The following is a 19298-nucleotide window of genomic DNA, read 5'->3' on the forward strand; positions in this document are numbered from 1 at the left end:
TTTTATTTCTGCAGTGTCAGTTGTTACCTCTCCTTTTTCATTTCTAATTCTATTGATTTGAGTCTTCTCCCTTTTTTTCTTGATGAGTCTGGCTAGTGGTTTATCTATTTTGTTTATCTTCTCAAAGAACCAGCTTTTAGTTTTATTGATCTTTGCTATTGTTTCCTTCATTTCTTTTTCATTTATTTCTGATCTGATTTTTATGATTTCTTTCCTTCTGCTAGCTTTGGGGTTTTTTTGTTCTTCTTTCTCTAATTGCTTGAGGTGCAAGGTTAGGTTGTTTATTCGAGATGTTTCCTGCTTCTTAAGGTGGGCTTGTATTGCTATAAACTTCCCCCTTAGAACTGCTTTTGCTGCATCCCACAGGTTTTGGGTCGTTGTGTCTCCATTGTCATTTGTTTCTAGGTATTTTTTGAGTTCCTCTTTGATTTCTTCAGTGGTCACTTCATTATTAAGTAGTGTATTGTTTAGCCTCCATGTGTTTGTATTTTTTACAGATCTTTTCCTGTAATTGATATCTAGTCTCATGGCGTTGTGGTCAGAAAAGATACTTGATACAATTTCAATTTTCTTAAATTTACCAAGGCTTGATTTGTGACCCAAGATATGATCTATCCTGGAGAATGTTCCATGAGCACTTGAGAAAAATGTGTATTCTGTTGTTTTTGGATGGAATGTCCTGTAAATATCAATTAACTCCATCTCATTTAATGTATCATTTAAAGCTTGTGTTTCCTTATTTATTTTCATTTTGGATGATCTGTCCATTGGTGAAAGTGGGGTGTTAAAGTCCCCTACTATGAATGTGTTACTGTCGATTTCCCCTTTTATGGTTGTCAGTATTTGCCTTATGTATTGAGGTGCACCTAAGTTGGGTGCATAAATATTTACAATTGTTATATCTTCCTCTTGGATCGATCCCTTGATCATTATGTAGTGTCCTTCTTTGTCTCTTCTAATAGTCTTTGTTTTAAAGTCTATTTTGTCTGATATGAGAATTGCTACTCCAGCTTTCTTTTGGTTTCCATTTGCATGAAATACCTTTTTCCATCCCCTTACTTTCAGTCTGTATGTGTCTCTAGGTCTGAAGTGGGTCTCTTGTAGACAGCAAATATATGGGTCTTGTTTTTGTATCCATTCAGCCAATCTGTGTCTTTTGGTGGGAGCATTTAGTCCATTTACATTTAAGGTAATTATCGATATGTGTGTTCCTATTCCCATTTTCTTAATTGTTTTGGGTTCATTATTGTAGGTCCTTTCCTTCTTTTGTGTTTCTTGCCTAGAGAAGTTCCTTTAGCAGTTGTTGTAGAGCTGGTTTGGTGGTGCTGAACTCTCTCAGCTTTTGCTTGTCTGTAAAGGTTTTAATTTCTCCATCAAATCTGAATGAGATCCTTGCTGGGTAAAGTAATCTTGGTTGCAGGTTTTTCTCCTTCAACACTTTCAATATGTCCTGCCACTCCCTTCTGGCTTGCAGAGTTTCTGCTGAAAGATCAGCTGTTAACCTTATGGGGATTCCCTTGTGTGTTATTTGTTGTTTTTCCCTTGCTGCTTTTAATATGTTTTCTTTGTATTTAATTTTTGACAGTTTGATTAATATGTGTCTTGGCGTATTTCTCCTTGGATTTATCCTGTATGGGACTCTCTGTGCTTCCTGGACTTGATTAACTATTTCTTTTCCCATATTAGGGAAGTTTTCAACTATAATCTCTTCAAATATTTTCTCAGTCCCTTTCTTTTTCTCTTCTTCTTCTGGAACCCCTATAATTCGAATGTTGGTGCGTTTAATGTTGTCCCAGAGGTCTCTGAGACTGTCCTCAGTTCTTTTCATTCTTTTTTCTTTTTTCTGCTCTGCAGTAGTTATTTCCACTATTTTATCTTCCAGGTCACTTATCCGTTCTTCTGCCTCAGTTATTCTGCTATTGATCCCATCTAGAGTACTTTTAATTTCATTTATTGTGTTGTTCATCGTTGCTTGTTTCATCTTTAGTTCTTCTAGGTCCTTGTTAACTGATTCTTGCAATTTGTCCATTCTATTGTCCATTCCATCTCCAAGATTTCGGATCAACCTTACTATCATTATTCTGAATTCTTTTTCAGGTAGACTGCCTATTTCCTCTTCATTTGTTAGGTCTGGTGGGTTTTTATCTTGCTCCTTCATCTGCTGTGTGTTTTTCTGTCTTTTCATTTTGCTTATCTTACTGTGTTTGGGGTCTCCTTTTTTGCAGGCTGAAGGTTCGTAGTTCCTGTTGTTTTTTGTGTCTGTCCCCAGTGGCTAAGGTTGGTTCAGTGGGTTGTGTAGGCTTCCTGGTGGAGGGTACTAGTGCCTGTGTTCTGGTGTATGAGGCTGGATCTTGTCTTTCTGGTGGGCAGGTCCACGTCTGGTGGTGTGTTTTGGGGTGTCTGTAGACTTACTATGATTTTGGGCAGCCTCTCTGCTAATGGGTGGGGTTGTGTTCCTGTCTTGCTAGTTGTTTGGCATAGGATGTCCAGCACTGTAACTTGCTGGTCGTTGAGTGAAGCTGGGTGCTGGCGTTGAGATGGAGATCTCTCGGAGATTTTTGCTGTTTGATATTATGTGCAGCTGGGAGGCCTCTTGTGGACCAGTGTCCTGAAGTTGGCTCTCCCACCTCAGAGGCACAGCACTGACTCCTGGCTGCACCACCAAGAGCCTTTCATCCACAGGGCTCCTTAATTTGGGATGATTCGTTGTCTATTCAGGTATTCCACAGATGCAGGGTATATCAAGTTGATTGTGGAGCTTTAATCCGCTGCTTCTGAGGCTGCTGGGAGAGATTTCCCTTTCTCTTCTTTGTTCTGACAGTTCCCAGGGGCTCAGCTTTGGATTTGGCCCCGCCTGTGCGTGTAGGTCGCCGGAGGCCGTCTGTTCTTTGCTCAGACAGGACGGGGTTAAAGGAGCCGCTGATTCGGAGGCTCTGGCTCACCCAGGCCTGGGGGTAGGGAGGGTCACGGAGTGCGGGGCGGGCCTGCAGCGGAAGAGGCCGGCGTGACGCTGCAGCCTGAGGGCGCCGTGCGCTCTCCCGGGGGAGCCGTCCCTGGATCCCGGGACCCTGGCAGTGGCGGGCTGCACAGGCTCCCCGGAAGGGCGTGTGGCTAGTGACCTGTGCTCGCACACAGGCCTCCTGGCGGCAGCAGCAGCGGCCTCAGCGTCCCATGTCCGTCTCTGGGCTCCGCAATCTTAGCCGCGGCTCGCGCCCGTCCCTGGAGCCCTCTCAAGCAGCGCTCTTAATCCCCTCTCCTCGTGCACCAGGAAACAAAGAGGGACGTAAAAGTCTCTTGCCTCTTCGGCAGGTCCAGACCCCTCCCCGGACTCTCTCCCGGCCAGCCGCAGCGCACCAACGCCCTGCAGGCTGTGTTCACGCCGCCAACCTCAGTCCTCTCCCGGCGCTCCGACAAAAGCCAGAGCCTCAGCTCCCAGCCCCACCCGCCCCGGCGGGCGAGCAGACAAGCCTCTCGGCTGGTGAGTGCCGGTCGGCCTGATCCTCTGCGCTGGAATCTGTCCGCTTTGCCCTCCGCACCCCTGTTGCTGTGTTCTCCTCCGCGGCTCCCAAGCTCCCCCACTCCGCCTCCCGAAGTCTCCACCCACGAAGGGGCTTCCTAGTGTGTGGACACTTTTCCTCCTTCACAGCTCTCTCCTGCTGGTGCAGGACCCGTCCCTATCCTTTTGTCTCTGTTTAGTTTTTTCTTTTGCCCTAACCAGGTACGTGGGGGGTTCCTTGCCTTTTGGGAGGTCTGAGGTCTTCTGCCAGCGTTCAGTAGGTGCTCCGTAGGAGTTGTTCCACGCGTAGATGTACTTCTGGTGTATCTGTGGAGAGGAAGGTGATCTCCGCGTCTTACTCTTCCGCCATCTTCCCGCAGGACTCGCAGCTCAATATTAAAGAAACAAACAACCCAATCCAAAAATGGGCAGAAGACCTAAATAGAGATTTCTCCAAAGAAGACATACAGATGGCCAAGAAGCACATGAAAAGCTTCTCAACATCACTAATTATTAGAGAAATGGAAATCAAAACTACAATGAGGTATCACCTCACACCAGTTAGAATGGGTATCATCAGAAAGTCTACAAACAACAAATGCTGGGGAGGGTGTGGAGAAAAGGAAACCCTCCTGCACTGTTGGTGGGAATGTAAATTGATACAGCCACTATGGAGGTTCCTTAAAGAACTAAAAATAGAACTACTGTATGACCCAGCAATCCCACTACTGGGCATATATCCTGAGAAAACCATAATTCAAAGAAATACATGCACCCCAATGTTCATTGCAGCACTATTTACAATAGCCAGGTCATGGAAGCAAACTAAATGCCCATCAAGAGACGAATGGATGAAGAAGATGTGGTATATATATATAATGGAATATTACTCTGCCCTAAAAAGGAACGAAGTCAGGTCATTTGTAGAGATGGGGATGAATCTAGAGACTGTCATACAGAGTGAAGTAATTCAGAAAGGGAAAAAAATATATCGTATATTAACACATATATGTGGAACCTAGAAAATGGTACAGATGAACCGGTTTGCAGGGCAGAAATTGAGACACAGATGTAGAGAACAAACGTATGGACACCAAGGGGGGAAAGCGGCAGTGGGTTGGGGGAGTTGGTGTGATGAATTGGGAGATTGGGATTGACATGTATACACTGATGTGTGTAAAATGGATGACTAATAAGAAAATAAATAAATAAACATTAAAAAATAATATAATACATAAATAAATAAATAAAAAGAAGTCAACATAACATTGGGTTTGCCAAAATGTTCGTTAGGCTTTGCCGTAATGAACATTTTGGCCAACCCAATATTTGTCTTCTGTGAATATTTCAGCTGCTGCAGCAGTATTTTACTTAATGTTGACCTGTGGTCTGAAAAATTGTATTGCTTCTCTAAACATCTGATGTCTTACTTATGTCAACCCGGTTCAAAAATTTGCACTTAATATCATCTGAATATAATTTCTCAGAAAAATGGGAAATGTGCTTAGCCTTACCAGCTTACTGGTGACTTCTTGAAAAGGGAATATTTCTATTTTTACTCTATGAAGAGGCAAATTACTCCACCTGGAATCATCACATATATATTCTAACTTTCAGAGAAGGGCCTATATTATAATAAAAAGTGAATTAAACTTGGTTGAAACTAATTTAAACTATTATTATTCTCTTCATCAAACTCAATTTCTTCTGGAACTTTTACCCTCCCTTCATAGTTTGTAAATACTCAGCAAATCAAGTGTAAAGCCTAGAAATTACCAATAACATCTAATTGATAAACAAAATGAAAAACGCTCCCATTCTAGTCTTGGATAAAACAAGAAGAGTCACAATTGTCTGCAATGTAGAAATGCTATGTGGCAAGAGTAAAGATAGAAATGAAGGGTAGAATTACTTTGTATGTTTGATTATAAAACAAATTAAGGAAAAACCTAGATCCATTAAGTAGAAGTGCAATAACTGTTCTCTCTGTTTCTACTCCTGCTCTTCTAGACTCAATTCCCCTTGACACAGTATGAATAACATTTTAAAAACATAAGCCAGATTATGTCAATCTCCTGCTCACAGCCATCTTTGGCTTATATGAAAGTCCTTACAGGGTCTACAAGGTCCTATGTGAGCTAGCCCTGGCTACTCTTTCAACAGCATTTCCTATCAGTCTCCCCATAACTTATTCATGTTTAGAACCAATCATGTCTGTCAAAGTAATTGTAAAAGTACACATTTATTCTTGTGCTTAATCTGTCATTCCAAAGGCTGTTTTGTTTTTCCACAATGAAGTGATGAATGCTAACATAGGTATAATGGACCAATACGATGATTGCCAAGAGACAGAATGGAAGTCAGTCCTACGTATACCTAAGTCTCCCAAGAAGCTGTTCTTATAGACATGTCAGCAATTAGGGCAGGAATTAGTCTGCTGATGACATTTCACCAAATAACAGCCACTAAAGACTTACCTGCAGCTACTACGATAACATCTGCCAGCAGAGTATGGATCTTCAGTTGTTCTTTGGGAGTATATCTGTGAGCTATTGTCACAGTTGCATCACCTGGAATGCAGAATAACTTCCATTAATGATTACTGAGGTTTTTTTTTTTTTTTTTTAATTTGTGAATGCTCCAATTCTAGAGGACTTCCAGTTACATCCTAAGAATAGGAGAACTGCTTTGAAATTATCAAGTCACTTAGCAAGCAAAAGCTAGATAATCTAGAGGACTCAAAATATTGTACCCCTCAACTGAACAGTGGAAAATCAAATGAGATAAATGAAGGTATGTGCTGACCATCATAGGAGAGTTGTAAGTAGAGTCCTAGAAACCCAGGATTTGAAAGTTCTGTATTGACAGGTCAATACATAGATGCAGGGGATACTCACTGGCTTGATTATATGTAAATATTGAAAACAACAAAATACGTGCACTAAAAATGGCACAATGTACTGTGGAAGCATAGGTGAGAGATTAATTCTGCTTCATCCTGAGGTGTCAAGGAAGGTTTCCTGAAGGAGTTAATATACATTTTTAGGTCATAAAGTATGAACAAGACTATACTAATCAGGGAAAGAATAAAAGAGCATTCTAAGCCAAAAGGATAGCAGGAAAAAATGGACCAACTTTGAAATTATATGTTTAGAAATTGATGACGAGGTCTAGGATATAACAGGAAGTATTCATACATGATTTAATTAAGAGATGTAGGAATAAGAGAGGTTAGCAGTATGAGGGATTCCAGTGCTTAATGTATGAGCCAAGGAAGGGGAATAAGGGAAAGGCAGTGATGAGGGAAGTCAAAGGAAGGACTTGCAGCAAGAACAGGGCCGTGTGAGACAGTATTGTCTCTCTTCTCCTCCCAGATAACATGCAAATGCTACACAGTTAACAACAAAAACTGCACAATTTTTAGCAAAACTAGAAGACATATTGTACACAGACTCCAAAAACATGGAAGAGTTACCCAGGATCAGCAGAGTTAGTAGATACCACACAGGGAGAAAGGCAGAAAGAAGTTCAGAGAATAACAAGATGGCCAGCAGTGGCAGATCTCTGGAAATGACTACAAAAATATACATCCTGAAGGTGAAGGGATCACATAAAATGCAATATATATCCCTCTTATTTGTAGCAGAAAATGTGGGAATAAGGGCAGAAGAAGCCCTCTTGGACCTAGCATAGTTCACAGTGGGTAGTAACACAAAGACTCAGAGGAGCCATTCAAACAGGAAGCAGTTTGACTCTGTGAAAGTGGTGAAGGAAGAATCTGAAGGCTGCTCAGCATGTCCTCCCCAAACCCTAACAGAAGCACCCTGCAAAGATAAGATCCAAGAAAATCCAGCTCATTCCATGATAAGCAATTTTAAAAAGAATTTTACACAGCATCAATAAAAGGATATTATACAAGAATCAGCCCAGGGGAACTTTGATTCTAGTGGTAGTTACATGACTATATGCATTTGTCTAAAGTTATGGAACTATACACCAAAAAAGAGTAAATTTTACTATATGCAAATTTTTAAGTAAATAAAAGGATACATTTTAAAAGTGGCAGACCCAAAGAAAAAAAAACAAAGAAAATTTTAAATTTAACAACAAAGTAATAAACTCAACAGAAAAATGCTGTTATGGAAAAGTTGAACATTATGGCCAAACACTATGCCAAACACTTTAAAAGTAAGAACTTAGAGTCATACAAAATGGAGAAAAAAGACTTGAGTCCATACAAATTGACCTATAATAGTCAACAGTGAGACACATATCAGTAAAGTTGCTGGATTTTAAAGACTAAAAAAGGAATCCTATGAGCAACCAGGCAAAAATTCAGATTTTTACATTCAATTCCAGAAAACAGCAGAGCAATACCTACAAGAGACCCATGTAAAGAAACTGGGAGCAAGGATTTCATATCCAGTCAAATTGTCTTCCAAGATTAAAGTTTGCAAACAATTTTGAAATTGTAAGAACACAGGAAATATTGTTCCCATGAGTTTTTCCGGAGGAATGAGCTAAAAGATGAACTTTAATGAATCAAAATGTATCTGAGGAAACTGGCAAAAGGACTATTGGAGTGTTTTGAATATATTTAATAACAAAATTAAGGCAAAAAAGTGTGAGGATTGGGGTGATAGACAAAATGTTAAATGCTATTTGCTCTGATTAGGTAGAATTAGTGCAACTAACAAAATTAGAATAGGAAGGACAAAACTGAGAAAGTTTGCTGATTGCCTTATATTTAATGACTAGAATGAACAGATATAATTTAAAGCTGACCAATCAAATAATAGAAATATGAGAATATTTAAAAGTATAAGGTAAACACACTACAAAGATAATTTTTATTGGCAAATATCAGGTAGGAGACAAAAGAAATGGAATCATGGAAGGAAAAGGAAACATTTTATCATTTATTCTAATAGAGTATCAATAGATACCGTATAAAGAAATAGAGAACTAAGAGTACTGTATAAATTTATAATTATTAACTTCCTAAATCTTCCTAAATAATAAAACAACTATATGCAAAAAAGAAAAAATATAAAAAGTAAACAAAAACTGTAAAAACAACAAAACAGAAGATAATATGACATTTCAGACTGCATATATTTACCATAATAATAAATATAAATTTTTCTGTTATCTATTAAAAGAATAATATATTAAAATTGACTCACAAAGTAAAGTCTAGTTCTACACTTTATATAAAACACATCTAAAACAAAGCTGTTCAGAAATGTTGAAAATAAAAGGTGGGCAAACATATAACAGGAAAATGACTAATCCAAAAAAAATGATGCTCTTATTATCAAATAAGGAGAAGTTCAGCAAATTTATCAAATAGGATAAAAAGGTACATATTATAATGCAAAGGTGTGATTTAAATGAAGACACGACAATGATAAATATATAAGTAACAAATAAAAAAGAAATCAGTTCATAAAACAGAAATTACAGGAGATACACGGAGAAATAGAAACACATTGAATTTGTTGAATTCAATTAACCTTTCTCAATCCATTACAGATCAAAGGTATAGAAAATATAAGCAATATAATTAATGATATATATCTGATTATAATATATTAAACTCTGAAAGTAGATCATATATTTTCCTTTCAGGTGCCCAAAGAATATATTTTTAATGATATGACTTTGGCAACAGCAAAAAAAGTAATTAATACCAAAAAGTAGATAACTAGGTAAACTATAGATATTTTCTCTGATCACAAATCAATAAAGTTATAAGTATTGACAAAATCAGAAACTGAAAAACCCTTCCATTGGAAAAAATTTTTAATACTGTTTTGAACAATCCTTGAGGCAAAAGGAAAACACAAAACAACATTGCAGAATTTCTAGAAACATTTATAATAATAGTACTACAGATTAGATCCTATAAAATATAAATAAAACAAAGCTTAGAGGAAAATTCACAGACTTAAATTATTATATAAATAAAATAGAAATTAAAAAATGAGTGAATCAATCATTTAACTTAAAATGTTAGATAAAGAATAAAATAAATAAAAGATATTAGAAAAGAATTAATAAACATAAATGTTAAAATGTTTATAATAACTAAGCCTAAAAACTGTAACATTATAAGGAGAGAATTCAATAAATTAGCCAAGTAAAAATGAATATATAGAAATAAATATGAAAATTAAAGAAAACCTCAACTAAAATTGGAGTTGAGAGGGCCTGTAGAAGGTGCTCTCACTACTATCACTTTCCATTGTTTGCATGCACTGGCCTCTATTTTCATGCCGCGTGGGAAGAACTGTATCTTGCTTTACCAAACAAGAGGAAGTCTTCTATTTCAGGAAGGAAGATTTTCCTTGCCCAGCAACAGACCAGCCAATGAGAAGCCATTGTCACCCTGAACTCTTACTTTCCTCCAGTAAACTTTTGTTTAGAACAGTCCCTCCAAACTATCCCCCCCCTTTTCTCTATAAAAGTAAGCTCCCCTCCTTTGTTCTCTGGATTTGCCTATGGTCCACCATAGCTTGCATCTCCCAAACTGTAATTCCTCTGGCTATTCCCAAATAAACTCATCTTGCAGGTATGGTAACTGGCTATTTTATTTTTAAAGTTGATATAAATACTATCATATACAACAACATGTAAGATGATATAATGAAAGAAAAGACCCCATTATAATAGCAATACAAAAATAAAGTACTCAGAAGTAAACTTAACAAGAAGTGTGTAAAATTTATGTGGTAAAAGAAAATCTCTAGAACAACACCAAAAGATTTAAGACTGAGGAACTAGTCATGGTTTTAAGACAAACCATATTCTTGAGTAGGATTCAACGTCATAAAGATGACAGTTCCCCCATATTCATTATACATTGAATACAACTACAAAAAAATGGTATTTTGCTTTTTTCTAGATGAATATAATTTTATTCTAAAGTTAATATGGAAAAATAAAAGAGAAAACCAGGAAATCTTTGAATACGAAGAACAATGAGAGGGAACTCTTTGTACTTGATACAGCAGTCTTTTTCATTTCAGATAATGGTACCACCTTCTCCCCAGATACTTAGAGTAAAAGTCTGAGTTCCCCTTGTTTTTTCTCTTTCTTTCATTTGCTATAAACAATCAACAAATGTAGAGTATATGTTTAGAACCAGCCCAAGCCACCAAAATTATGAAGCATCCTCCCATCTCTATCTTAATACAATTCTCCTATATTTAGAAGGTTCCCCTTATACATTAGCAGCCCACTCAAGCATTCTCTTGTTCCAAATGAGAGCCTCCCAAATCCCTGCAAAAACCGAAATTAAAACCAAACCTTCCCACTTCATCACTACTGATGATTTCATCAAGGAACTGAGTGATACATAATCCAGTGAGTTATATACACATATAATTAACAATCTGTAAAGCTTCAAGCAAAAGAAAAAATATTGAGATGAATTTCAATCAGCATGGAAAGATCTTTCAGATAACTCCACTCCTTCAATAATAATATCTAGTTAAACTGTTTTTACTCCTAAGTGAGTTTGGCTAGGAATACCCATGGAAATACCAAAGTCTTATTTAGACTTGATTGATCAGTTTCTGACTATTGTGCTATCAAACAATGGGAAGGTTTTTAGCCTGCTATTCATTAAAATGGATGATGATAGCAAAAGAGAGTTGAGCCAAGGGAGTTAAGAGCAAATGTGTTCAAATAATGCCTCAGACGCTTCTGCCTTTTCCCCTTGATACCTGTTCCTGGTTCTGAGAACTAGATATCCTAACTGTCTTACTTGGCGTTGTGAAAATTCTTGTCATTTCTGTTTTCAATTCTTGCGCCCCATTACTTTTGTTCAATGAATCCTATGACTTGCTGCACCTAGTCATTTCTAGCACCTCAAATTTTTCCCTAGGGTAATCAGAACCAACAGGTTACAGCAGCTACTCCATAAAATGATGTATATCTCTGACCCTCAGATGACTTTTTCCCTCACTCAGTTTTATCCTCATATTGTGAGTATGATAAGAGCCTGGGCTCAGGCTTAATTTTTCTATCACACAAACCCAGATAAAAATGCTTTGTGACCACCTACAAGGGTGGGATAGGGAGGGAGACGCAAGAGGGAGGAGATGTGGGGATATATGTATATGTATAGCTGATTCACTTTGTTATAAAGCAGAAACTAACACACCACTGTAAGGCGATTATACTCTGATAAAGATGTTAAGAAAATGTTTTATAAGAAGTATTAAGCAACTTCACTGTGCCCAGTGCTTTACATCATGTTTGTAAGATATAATAAGAATAAAAGACTTAGAACCTACCTCCCAGAATCATAGAGTTCTGTTAGAACTTAATAAATTAGCTGCTGGGCAAGATATGCTTCTTACTATATAAAAGTCCACAGTCAATCAAGACTTGTTCACTGGGAGCCACCTGCACAGTTTTCTAGGCTATCATTACCTCTGTAATTTATGCAAAACTGCAGATTGTAGCAAAGAGTTGTTGGCAATTAAAATTTGAGGAAATTAATATTTTCTATTTAAAAATGTTAAGACAAACAACACAATATGATTCATTTTAGAGTATCATGTTTTTGTTAAAATTACCTAAATGAGGGATTTACTTTTGTCAGACATTTCCAGCCATTCCCTACATTCATTTATTCGACAATCAAGAAATAATCCCAGGACCATGCCAAGTGATGGAGATACACAATTCCCTCCTCTCACATGGAAAACAGATCTGTGAATCAGAATTATAATACAATGTGATAACTCCACACTAAAAGGAGGTATAAGTTACAGTGTTGGCACAGAGAACCATTATCTACTCTAGCTAAGAACAGCACAGGGGCACTTAAAGGTCTAAGAGAGAGGTTCTTGATGTGAGTAGGAATTTGGTTTGCTTCTGCTTCAATTCCCTTATGCTTTTCCTATCCCTTCCAACTGATAAATCATTTTCCATAAAAATAATTAGAGGCATATTATTTTGCCCAGACTTTTGGAAAGTTCTTTCTTACAAGAGCTAAAGTCTCCCTTTTGGCAAATTTTACTAGGATCCTAGATCTATCTTCCACAGCAACGCAGGACAAGTCTCATCTTCCTTTCCCATGAGGCAAATCTTCAAATACATACTTGCTTGTGCCTGTATAAGCAGATGAAGCCAAATGGCAAATCCAACAGGAGCTTGAATCTCACATGTAGGGTTTTGCTTTGTTACTTTTTAAAGGGAAAAATGAGTCACTCCCAATATATTAACTCATACCATGGTCTGTTTGAAAGGGAAAATCACCAGGGAAATCGCAAGAAGGAAGACTCAGTATTTGTCAACAAAATAGCACTAGATGGATAAGAGAAGCCTGAGTTCTGTTTTTGGACAAATGCCTCGAGAGGCCTAAAGATTCTGAATTTGAACATGTATTTCTTTCTCTCTCCATAGCTGCAATTACATCTTTAAGCATAAAACAGACAAAAACAAAATGCACAGAGCCAAAACATATGTGATGAAAATAGCTCTTATATAAGAACTTACTACACGTCTAGCACTGTTCTAGTACTTTACATGTATTAACTCACACAATCTTCACCAAACACTGTAAGTGTATTTTTTATGAGGTAGAAACTAATATTATTTACATTTTTATAAATAAGAAAACCGAGAAAATACAAAAAGCCCATAATTTGTCCAAGGTCATAAAACTATAGAAGAGTCAGAATTCAAATTTATTTAGTTCAGCTCTAGTGGCCAAGCTGCTAGTCACTTCACTACACAGCCTCCGCCCTAAGCAGAAAGGAAAGGAACCATTGGAGTTCACAGTTGTAAAATCAGAGCTGAGAAACACTATGTGTTCACTTTGGTCAGCAGAATAGCATTTCTGGGATTATCATCCTGACTCTTTCAGGAGGCCAGTGGGGGATCTTGGATGACACTTCTTTTTCCTTAGGGATAAAGTCTGCCTTTAGATCTCACCTGGAACACACTGGTAGTACTAATAAGACAGCATCTGACAGAAAACACATGTGTCTCTAACACAAAAAGGACATTTTCAGCTTTAATTTTTACCACTTGTAAAATAATCAAGAGCTAATTTCCCCAGATCTTAAAACAATACTGTACTCTCTTGGCTCCTGAATTCCATCTACTATAAGTTTTCTGTTTCAACTTCAGCTGTTTTTTCTTTGTTTAAATAACTTTAGATACAGTTACAGAGTACTCAGATCTAAGCCTTCTTTTCATGCTTAAAATGGGCCAGACTTTAATCTGGTATCTGGTCAAGACCTGGCTGGTTTGATTTGCTGTTTATCAGTCTTTCAGTTATCTTCCACACACCTTGGGTCACTAGGTGGATGACAACTAAGGAATATGGTTTCACGTTTAGTTACTCAAATACCGTTTCAATTCCACTCCTTTTAAACATCTATCTCAATCTATCTCTTTTGTGAGAAAGAGTATTAGGAAGGACTTACTGAATCTTGACCACCATTGTCTCTAGATAGTTAAAAGATCTTCCCCTGGTTTCAGCCAAAAATTATTGAATCGAAATCATGGATTCATTCATTTAACATAGACAATATATAAATGAGCAAATGCATATATAATAAAAAATTTGCATAGAAATAAGTGCTATGAAGAAAAAAGCACAGAGTAAGTAAACAGAGTAATAGCATAGGTGCTACTTTGATAAGGTGGTCAGGGACAGCCTGGGGAGGTAACATTTGGACAGAAACCCGAAGGAAGTGAGGAAATAATTATGTAAATAACTTCCAAAAAGAGCATGCTAGGCCGAAGGAAAACCAAGGGCAAAGATCCTGACACGTGAGCATGTATGACATGTTCTAGGAAAGCAAAATGCAGGTGTGGCTTGGAGGGCAGTGATGAAGGTGAGAATGGTAAAAATTGAGTAAGGAGAGGCAGCCCAGGTAGGATCATGTAAGATCTTGCATATCATAGTAAGGAATTTGGATGTTATTCTGGTGTTTTATTGTTTTGAGTGTTATGGGAAGCCACAGATGATTGAGACACACCAGTTAGAAAACAGACTGCACGCGGGAGATGAGACAAGGGTGGAGGCGGGAAACTGGTTTGTAAATTTTATAGTGTGAGATAATGGCTGTCTGAACTAAGGTCTTATTAGTGAAGATGGTGAGATCATGGGTATATTTGACACAGACTGTTAATGGATAAGACATGGGGTGTGAGAGAGAGAAGTCAAGGATGGCCTGAGCAACTGGGTGAATTGATGGTGACATTTACTAAGACAGGGAAGACTAAGGGAGTAAAATTAAGAGTGAAGGTTTGTATATGGTAATTTTGAGATGCCTACTGACCATCCAAGTGGAGTTGTCAAGTGGACAGTGGTTATATGGGTCCAGAGTAAGAGGTGACACAGGCGGTATTTAAAGCTATGAGGTCGGAAAAGATTGACTAGGGAATGACTCTGGAAGAGGAAGTGAAGCCCTGGGCTCATTCCCATGCTTTGAGTAGTCTTCCTCAGTTACCCTCCCTGTATACATTCTTCTGTGGAGCTTCCTAAAAAATACCGATATTCAGATCCAACTCATAAAGACTCTGATATGATTGTTCTGTGTTGGGCTTAGGTGGCTACATTTTTAAAAGCCCCCAGATGATTACAGTGGACAGCTAAGTTTGAGAAACACTGGTTTAGAATTTGGGAAGAAGGCAATGACTCAAAAACTGAGAATGAGAAGAAATGTCTAAGTGAGGTCAGAGAAATGTATGCCAATGGTAGCTTTGATCTATGCTAAACAATAAGAGAAACAACCCTATAAAATATGGCTGTTTCATTATATTAAAAAGCATGTTATAAATATTACTCAGTCCATTACATAGTTCCCTGCTTATAAGTAATTTTAGGAGAAAATATTTTTTGGTCTTAATATCAGAAAATATTTTATTTATCCTGAGCATGTGTTTCCTTTTTATTAATCTTTATTGGAGTGTAGTTGATTTACAACATTGTAGTTATAGTTTCAGGTGTACAGCAAAGTGAATCAATTATACATATACATATACCTACTCTTTTTTTTTAGATTCTTTTCCACATAGGCCATTACAGAGTACTGAGTAGAGTTCCCTGTGCTAGCAGGTTCTTACTAGTTATCTATTTTATATATAGTAGTATGTATATGTCAGTCCCAATCTCCCAATTTATCCCTCCCCATCTTATCCCCTGGTAACCGTAAGTTTGTTTTCTACATCCATGACTCTATTTCTGTTTTGTAGCATGTGTTTATTTTTAACTCTAAAGATACTTACTTGGGTCATCTTTCTTTCCTGCCTAAAAGCTCACAGGATGAAATTAGTAACCCTATCACAGAAAGTATAGTTTAGACTCAATTAAATAAATGTACCAAACACATATTCAGTGTGCTTGGCAGGGGAAAATATCCATGAAGATTTAATGATATGCCTATTTTTAATAGTAGCTTTATTCTTGGCTCCATTTTAGTTCCAGGCCTTGCTTCCCCTTTTTCTTAACTAGTTCTCATTTGCATTGTGCTTCATATATTGTTGTGGACCGCCTTAAATACTTTTTAGAATAAATGCAGTATAATAGCTTATATGAACTGAACACTGAGTTCTAGGGAAATGCAGGAACAGAGTGTGCACTCGGGCAATATGATAAAGAGCCTATTCTCATTAACACTAGGCTCTCCTGCTCCAGCAGTCAATCTTCACCCATCAAGACTGCAACTATGGTGTAAACAAGTTGCCAGTTATAAAGGAAAATATTGGCTTTGGAGTCTTATATTTTTAGGATTATTTTCCTATTAATAGTGATAAAATGTGTTAAATCATCCACATGAATCAATTCCCAGGTGACGAAATTCCTCATGGTACCAAACAGCTAGGTCAGTATTCCTGACTGTGAAACAGATTTTAAGCTATATATATATATATATATATATATATATATATATATATATATATATATAAAACTAACTAAATTTTAAAGCGATCAGACCCTCCCAAATCTTGGCCAAAATAAGGTAGTCAGCTCAGTCATGGGATAAGGGGCATGAGCCAAAGTATTGCCCTTTCCTTTCTAGTTGTTTTGGCTGGGAGATGTATGTATGAGATCTATTTGTTAAAGCTTTATATAATTTTTACATTTATTTTCTTCTTTCCAAGATTAACAGATGAAAAGAAACTCAGGAATCTTATTACAAAGTCTTATTCTGCAAACTTGCTTAAAAGACCATAGACTAAGGCTAAATAAGTATTCTCAAGGCTCTGAATTCATTCTCTGTGTGGAAAAAGGCTAGACCTCTGGGGTGTATTAGTACAAATTTAGCAAATATATAGATACAAATATGGCAACTATAAATACAAATATATATACACACACACACATATATATATGTATATGTGTGTGTGTGTGTATATATGTATATAATAGTTTTAGGGGGGATAAAAACAACTTTCAGGGTTAAAGACTTTTACTCTCACAGATTCACAGTACTTACTATATTAAAGGTTATATTATATTACTATATTCACAGTCAAGATATATGTTTGATTTTGTTTAACCCAGATTTCCCAGACTTATTTGACTAATTTTTGTCCCTTTAAAAAAAAAACTAAACCCATTTAGAGAAACACACTCCACAGGGTGTGGGTCATCTCACAAGAGGTGAGAGGCCCCGAAATACGGGGTGGTTAGTTTTTATGGGCTGGGTAATTTCATAGGCTAATGAGTGGGAGGATTATTCCAACTATTTTGGGGAAGGGGTGGAGATTTCCAGAAATTGGGCCACCTCCCACTTTTTGGTCTTTTTAGCTGGCCTCAGAACCATTTAAAATCTTGTGGTACATCCGTGCTCCTAAGAATACAGCTTATGAATAGCCATATTAAAACTTACATGATACTCTTGGTCTACAAATAAAGAGAATTTATTCATTCATTTATTGAACAAAGACTTTTTGGAGAGCTATTATGCTAGATGCTGGAAATAAAATGGGAAGATAAAGAGATATGGTTTTCGCTCTTGTGGAGTTAATAGTCCAGTGAGTATGATGAAAATTAATCAGATAGTGACACAACTAAATGACAATCACAAACTGATAAATGTTGTGAAGGAAAAGTTCTTCAATGTGTCTTTGGTGGTGTGTGTGAGGGGGTGGGAGAGATTTTCAGAAGTTCTATCTGATGTACTTACTATATATGTATAATAACACTGCTTGGCATTGACCTGATTTTTTTTTAAATCATCAAATCATCATTTACTATTATGGTATGAATGATTTATTTTGTGCAGAGTGAACTTTTTCCTTCTAGAGATTTTAGAAATTTTTAATAACTTCAAGTAGAATATAGTTTTAGTTTTGTCTGTGAGGTGGGATTGTTTAGTTTGAAGTGAAGAACAGTGACAGAAGGTAGACAATAAAAACATTCCATTGCAATAGTACAAAAGATAGGCATAAAAAGGTACAACATTAATGTATAACTATAGCTAGAAATCATCCACTCCTTCCCACAACCAAGCTTTTTATTATAGAAAGCTCTCCTCCTTTGCAGCATTTTGCACAATTATAATGATTAATCATTCATACCTAATTGTTTGATCACTGTCTTTCCTACTAAACTGTAAGCTCAAGAGGACAGGGCAATATCTGATTTATTCACTATCATATTCCCATGCTTAGTGACAAAGAAATCAGCTCCTCTGTAAGAAGGCAGCATTACATGCCAGCAGCTCAAGAAAAAAAAAAAAGTCTAAACAAAATGATAGATTTTAAATGTTTTACTGGAAAAATGCTGTGACCTCTTTCAATTAATGCTGTCAGCAATAATTTTCCTTCCCTTCCCAGTATCCTTAGGTCTCCTCTCCCCTTCCTGATGGTCATGAGGCATTCTCCTCTCCTGTGATCTGACTCTTGGGCAAAAGGGGAGTCATAAGTTATACTTTTATGTAAATGCCTATAATGTTAAAATATGAAGGAGTTAGTTTATAGTAAGTACCTAGCTACTTCTGTCCCCTCCTCCCCACTATATAGGGATTTTTTTTTCCATAAACAGCAGTATTTTATTTTAAATCCCTAGCCTGCAGTCTTATTTTCTACAATACAGGCACACAGGAAACACTAAATAAACTGTTACTGATTCACTGACTAGTTGCATTATTACATGCCAAGCCCTGTGCTAAATTTCAGAGATACAAAAAGCCTAAGACAAAATATTTGTCATTGAGTAGTTCATATTTACTATGTCTGTGTAGAAAAGGGGACCAGGTAGACAATCAATATGCAACAGGATTAGTACTGGGATGGCAGCACATATAACATGTAAAAGTTAGATTTGCTGCACATCTTGAAAGGTGGGCTGGAGGTGAGAGGAAAGCAGGCGAGTGAGGGGAAACAGCATTCCCTGCAGAGGGAACAGGGTATGTAATGGAAAGGAGGCCTGGAAGAGATGGTGTGTTTGGGGAACAATGTGCAGTTCTATGAAGCTTCAGCATAAGGTACCAGGGGGAACTCGATGGGATGAATGGCTGAAAAGGCTGGTGGGGCAGAAATGAATATCCTAACAGGTGATGCTTTGAATAATCGGGCTTATAGACATCAGAAAAGGGATGCTTTGTGCTGATAATTATGAAAAAAAAAGATGCCTGGTACTTTGAGGTCATGAGGAAAGAGGGAAAATGAAAGGGGAAAAAAAAAGATTTGGACTTCACTTTATATTTTAAATAGTGTTTAATGTTATTTTCAACAGGGCAACTAATAGTTCCAGCTGCCTGATGTGAGAATATGTGACATTTTTCCAAGTACATTGCTTTCCAGATACTAGCTGGCTGAATTT

The 19298-nt window shown here is 37.2% G+C and overlaps 1 protein-coding gene across 7 annotated transcripts in view; it reads right to left on the minus strand.

Moving 5' to 3' along the window:
- Positions 1-19298, minus strand: part of MTHFD2L (methylenetetrahydrofolate dehydrogenase (NADP+ dependent) 2 like) — a 147701-nt gene that overhangs the window by 79006 nt on the left and 49397 nt on the right. For all 7 annotated transcript variants that reach the window (XR_009540296.1, XR_009540297.1, XM_060148040.1 and 4 more), the window contains one exon: positions 5974-6066. Coding sequence is in view for 5 of the 7 variants with exons in the window: in XM_060148040.1 (XP_060004023.1) it covers positions 5974-6066 (93 nt within the window). In the remaining 2 variants the exon portion in view is untranslated. The remainder of the gene's footprint in view (positions 1-5973; positions 6067-19298) is intronic.

This window comes from Lagenorhynchus albirostris, chromosome 4, assembly GCF_949774975.1.
Source record: "Lagenorhynchus albirostris chromosome 4, mLagAlb1.1, whole genome shotgun sequence".
Classification (NCBI taxonomy): domain Eukaryota; kingdom Metazoa; phylum Chordata; class Mammalia; order Artiodactyla; family Delphinidae; genus Lagenorhynchus; species Lagenorhynchus albirostris.